General features: G+C 38.3%; 1 protein-coding gene across 1 annotated transcript; it reads left to right on the top strand.

Moving 5' to 3' along the window:
* Positions 1-341: 341 nt before the first annotated feature.
* LOC138868801 (uncharacterized) lies at positions 342-1,132 on the top strand. Its single transcript, XM_070146371.1, has 2 exons — positions 342-719; positions 1,067-1,132. Exons 1-2 carry the CDS (start codon positions 342-344, stop codon positions 1,130-1,132), a joined length of 444 nt encoding a protein of 147 aa, XP_070002472.1.
* The last annotated feature ends 4,274 nt before the right edge of the window (positions 1,133-5,406 follow it).

Raw genomic sequence — 5,406 nt, 5'->3', positions numbered from 1 at the left:
AATATGACATGCCCCTTACAACCATCTTAGAGATTGATATATTTTACATTTGGAGTATTGACTTTATGGGCCCTTTTGTGAGTTTTTGTGGAAACACCTACATCTCGGTTGTGGTGCATTATGTGTCTAAATCGGTTGATGCCATTGCCTTACCCAATAATGAGGTTGGAAGTGTGGTGTCTTTCCTAAAGAGGAACATTTTTACAAGATTTGGTACTCCTTGAGCAATCATAAGTGATGGAGGGCTACATCTTTGCAACAAGGTTTTCGACACTTTACATGGCAAATGTGGCACTACTCATAAGGTGACAACACCCTATCACCCATAAGCTAGTGGTCAAATGGAAGTCTCCAAATGGGAGATTGAGAGTATTTTGTCCAAAACAGTAAATAAAAACTTGACGGATTGGTCTAAGAAGATTCGTGTTTGGGAAAGGTTGTCATCTTCTGGTAGAACAAGAGCACAAGGCAATGTCCCCATACCGGTTGGTGTTCGGGAAAGGTTGTCATCTTATGGTAGAACAAGAGCACAAGGCAATGTGGGCCTTGAAGAATTGAATCTGAATTGGGATGTAGCCGCTAACTTGTGGGTTGCACCTTTGAATGGACTGGATGAGTTCCAATACCACGCATATGAGAGTTGTCCTTGTACAAAGAAAGAGATAAAATATCTTCATGACAAGTGTATTTGGAACAAAGAGTTGAAGACCGGTGATCTAGTACTATCGTTCAACTCAAGATTGAGAATGTTTCCCAGGATGTTCAAGTTAAAGTGCAGTGGTCCTTTTAAATTTTTTTTGTGTGACATCCTTTGGTTCCTTAAACTTGAAGAACAAGATTAATGAAATATTTCGAGTCAATGGCCACCATGTGAAGCACTATTTAGGAAACATTAGAAAGAGCCACGTGGTTGCAGTTCTTTACTTCGCTTGAGGATACTATGACTTTGCGTTATGCCACAATATTAAATAGGGCTCTTCTAGTGAGGCAACCCATGTTCTCTTCCTTTTTCACTTTTAGTATGATGTTATTTGTTATTTTTAACTTAATTTGAAGTATGCTGCAGGGATTAGTGTTAGATGTGTCATCCAGTGCAAAATTATGGATTGCACTTTTCTTTGTGCGGCCGTAGATCCGGAATTGTAACCACAAATGATTTTTTGTGGTTGAACATTTCATATGCGGTCCACACTTGCAAGAATAAATCTTAGGTACTAAATGGAAAGTCCTCTAAACCTTTCTCCAACAGTGCAAAGTAAGTTTGTAGACCATCGTAAGTTAAGTGGTTAGAAAAGCACAGTATCAGACAAGTGGTTGTACTACAGTGTTAGGAGTGCAGCTGCACATGAAAAAGTATGGAACACACAACTATGTTCTCCATTTCTTGCTAGGTAACAGAGTGCGGACCGCACATGGAATTGCGCGGCTGCACTTGCCTCTCTAACCCGTACTCTTTTCCTAGTGTAAATAGAACATTAACCCCTCCTTACACTTTTCACGGCCCTCATTGTTTCACTGTAACTCTTAGAAGTTTCCCAAAGTGCATGCATTTTAAATGACAGAAAACCCTTCGCAATCACTTGGATCTTAGTACACTAGCATTATCTGGTATGCATCACTTAAATCTTGTTGGTTTTATTTTTTAATTTATATTGGCTTTTTAACTTTGTTTAGACCATCTATTATTGCATTCATTCAACGTGTCCATGTGGAGTAGTTTAATACTTGGTAATTGTCAAAGCATGCTTAGATAAGATTGGGTTGTTATTTTAATGTACATACCATGTTGCCTAGTAGAATTGAACAATTTTTGCATAACCTAAATTTATAGACATGTAGCTGCTATTGTCCTTGACTGTGCGGGCTGCACTTGATATTGTATGATCTGCAAACTGCTGTTTGAGTAACATGGATGGATGGATGTTTGTGTGGCCGCACATTAATTGTACGTACCACAAATTTTATTATAAGGCCGCAGAATAGGTCTGCAATGATAATCAGAGAACTTACTCTCTGAGCATCTCAAGTGCGGACCGCAATCATTTTTGCGCGGACTGTAGATGATTTATGTGGCCTCAAACTGCAGTCACGCTGTCTATCAGAGAGTTGAGCCTGAGAACTGAAGATAACTATTCTAAAGTGTGTCCCATATTTGAAATTGTGTCGTTTGCACTTCCACTCTACGAGCCGCACTCCAAAAAGTGTGCACCACACTTTGTCCTTGGCTATTGCATAATGTATTTTTAAAACCTCAATGCTTCTATGATATCGTCACATTCTTATATGACTCTTAACTGTTTGAAACGTGAATATCAACTAACAAATCTCATTATGCATACACAGACAATGGTGTGATCAAGTGGTCGAGGTGAATCTTCAAAGGGAAGGAAAGAATCAGCAAGGGGCAGAGGCAGAGGTGCCATGCACCCAATCGTGGAAAGATCAAGTACAAAGAAGACAACTATAGGTCCTGGGAGAGTAGAAGCCTCTTAGAGTCGAGTTCTTATGACCCATCTAGGGACACCTCTGATGAGTGGTGCTTTTATCACTCACTCTAGTCTCTTTTCTTTAGCTTTCATGTCTTTTAACTATAATATGATGTTGTTTATGGTGTGTATTGTTATATTTTTAGGTAAATGATGCCATGAAGTGATTTGAATTCAATTGGAGTAGAATTGAGCAAAAAAGGGTGAAACCATGCAAAAACTCCCCAGTGATTTCGCATCTGCGGAAGGATCGTCGCAGAAGCGACCCCGCTTCTGCGAGAAAAGAGTCGCTTCTGTGGAATTGCCTGAGCTTGCGAGAAACCGCATCTGCGGTGGCTTATCTGTGCCTGGTGAACCGCATCTATGGTTACATAGATTTAGTTGGCATTTTGCTTCTGCGATGGAATCTTTGCATCTGCGAGGGTTCTTTCGCAGGTGCGATCAACGGGCATCAGACATGGGCAAATTAGGCATTTCACATGTTTTCAACCCCAAACCATTTTTATACTCATCCAAGAAGATATTTTAGAGATCTTTGTCTTATTTTTAGTTCTTAGAACTAGAAAGAACAAGTTTTGGAAGCTAGGGTTTGCACACACACTTGGGTCTTGAAGTTTTGAAGCTTGTGTTTAACGATTTCTTACCCATTTATGTTTATTTCATCATTTCCTTGCTTTGTATTGAATATTTGAGCATGTAGTATTTATTTCTAATACTTGAATCTTTTTATGGAAATATTCATGTTTAAAGTGTGGATTAAATACCTTGTTGTGCTTATGTATTGAATGATTTTTATATTTTTATGAAGTGAGTTATTGCTTCTTTAATTATTCTTGTTCTTTAATATTTCCAAAGGGATTAGCTAACCTTAGGACATGCCCATAAACTCCGAATTAATTTTGGAAAAGATAATTTGGGGTTGGGAAAGATTAATTAATAAGAACTTCAGGTTTTAACCCTCATTTTATAGATTCTACCTAGGGATAGGATTGAACTACTTATAGCCATTCGGGGTGTGCTTAATGTATTGATTGTTTTAGGGATAATTCAATTAGGAAGTCTTGTTAATTTTCGGAAGAAGCTAATTAAGAATTATTATCCGTGGCTAATTAACATAAACTCGCTCATATTTGTAAAATCGTAAAATATATTGGATCGTTACTTGAGTGTAATTCCTGATGCAACCATACTTGTAGACATTGATCATTTTACTTACGTTCTAGGTTAGTTTACATTTTCGCATTTAGTTATAAATATTTTCTCAAATCAATTCTAAGTGTTTGGCATTGCACGATAAGTGATAATTCTCTTACATTCCTAATCGCCTACATATTGTTCATTGTGGGATTCGATCTCGACTCATAGTTGGGTAAATTATATTGCATGCGACCGTGACCATTTACTTTTTAGTAGTGGATTTGGACGTCATCAAAATTGGCGCCATTACCGGGGAACAATTTGGCATAATATAGGTTGTTTTAGAAATAACCGTAAGTGCTTTGGTCCAAACTTGTGAATATTTGTGTAATTATTTCTTTTACCTTGGTCTATTTTTCTTGTTTCTTTCTTATTTATTTTTCTTATTTGTGAAAAATGGCATCTTTTAATGATAATTGGTCGGATGGTAGTTGTTCATACTTTGATGACCCTTGTCCTTATTGTGGAGGACCACACTCGTGGCAAAATTCTTTAAATTCTCCTGGGGGTGGATTGTGCGCACAATCTCAAACCCATGAGTGGAGTATTTGTGATAAGCGTGGTTTTCAAAATAGTCATTGGGATGATTATGATTACTTGTCCTTCCCTTCCCCAAGACCACGCTATGATGATTCTACTTTTTCTAATGAAAATTATAGGGCCATGGAAGTGGAAGAAGTTGAGCGTGGTCAAAATGGAGAGTTCAAGCTCATGTTGGAGTGCTTACTTGCAGGAGGAAACAAAGGACAAAGTGCCTAGGAGGAGCTTTTGGAAAATAGTGTCCACAATGACTTGGAAGTTGAAAGGTTGCACTCACAAATGGGAGAAATGCTTGAAGCTTTAGAGGTCCAAAAAGCCTCGGAAGTTAATGAGAGCCAAGAAATTTCCTTAGATGTGGAAGTCAAAAATCCTTCCTTGTCGCTTGATCAAAGCAAAGAAGAACTCTCAAATGCTCAAAATGATAAGATGATACTCATGTTGGAGATCATTCTTGAAAATGAGGAGAAGCATAACTTTGCACTCGAGGACGTAAAACAAGGCTTGGCTCACAATGATGAACATATCCGCGCTTTGGAAGCTCAATTAAAAATATTGGTTGAGGTTCATTATGCCCAACAACTTGAGAGTGTGGAAGGAAGCCAAGAAGAGTCCAATTCCGAGGAAGAAAGGGAGTTTTACTTCGAGGAATCAAGAATTGAACATCTGCCAACCGCCTCCATGAGTATTAATGAAGCCGAAAAAATATATAATTAGAGTCAACCAGTATAAATGAGAATATGGTTGATATTGACTCTAGTTCAGGGGAAAAAGAGGATGTCAAAATCCGGGAAAAATTGCAAGTTGGAGGTTTGAAGTCACATTCCAAGCATTTTTCAATGATGGAATTGTTTGGTGATATGGAAGTTGAACCACATGAGTCAATGAAAGACTGCAAGGAGGAAAAACTCATACCATACATCCTACAATTTGGGGGAACAAGAAAGCAAAATGACATTCCTCACATGAGAGACAAGAAATGCAAAATGAACAATTTAAGGCTTGGCTTGATCATCAACTTACCACCTCCAATCGCTTGTGGTCACAAGCTTGATTCCAAGATAGGTGCCCAATTCATATCGTCCAAGTGGCGAGAAAAGTGATAAAGTTAAGTTGCGTCGTGCCACAACGTTAAATGCAGCGCTTGGTGAGAGGAAACCCATAGTTTTTCAAATTTTTTTAGTCA

Source organism: Nicotiana sylvestris, chromosome 5 (genome assembly GCF_000393655.2).
Source record: "Nicotiana sylvestris chromosome 5, ASM39365v2, whole genome shotgun sequence".
In the NCBI taxonomy this organism is placed as follows: Eukaryota; Viridiplantae; Streptophyta; class Magnoliopsida; order Solanales; family Solanaceae; genus Nicotiana; species Nicotiana sylvestris.
The sequence above is the reverse complement of the archived record's forward strand: the minus strand, read 5'-3'. Positions and strand labels throughout refer to the sequence as shown.

Excerpts from the sequence above, each read along its gene's own strand:
- LOC138868801 (XM_070146371.1), top strand. The coding sequence starts at position 342 with ATGGAAGTCTCCAAATGGGAGATTGAGAGTATTTTGTCCAAAACAGTA. Across the intron at positions 720-1,066 it reads AGTTGAAGACCGGTGATCTA|GGATTAGTGTTAGATGTGTC; the intron begins GTACTATCGTTC and ends AGTATGCTGCAG.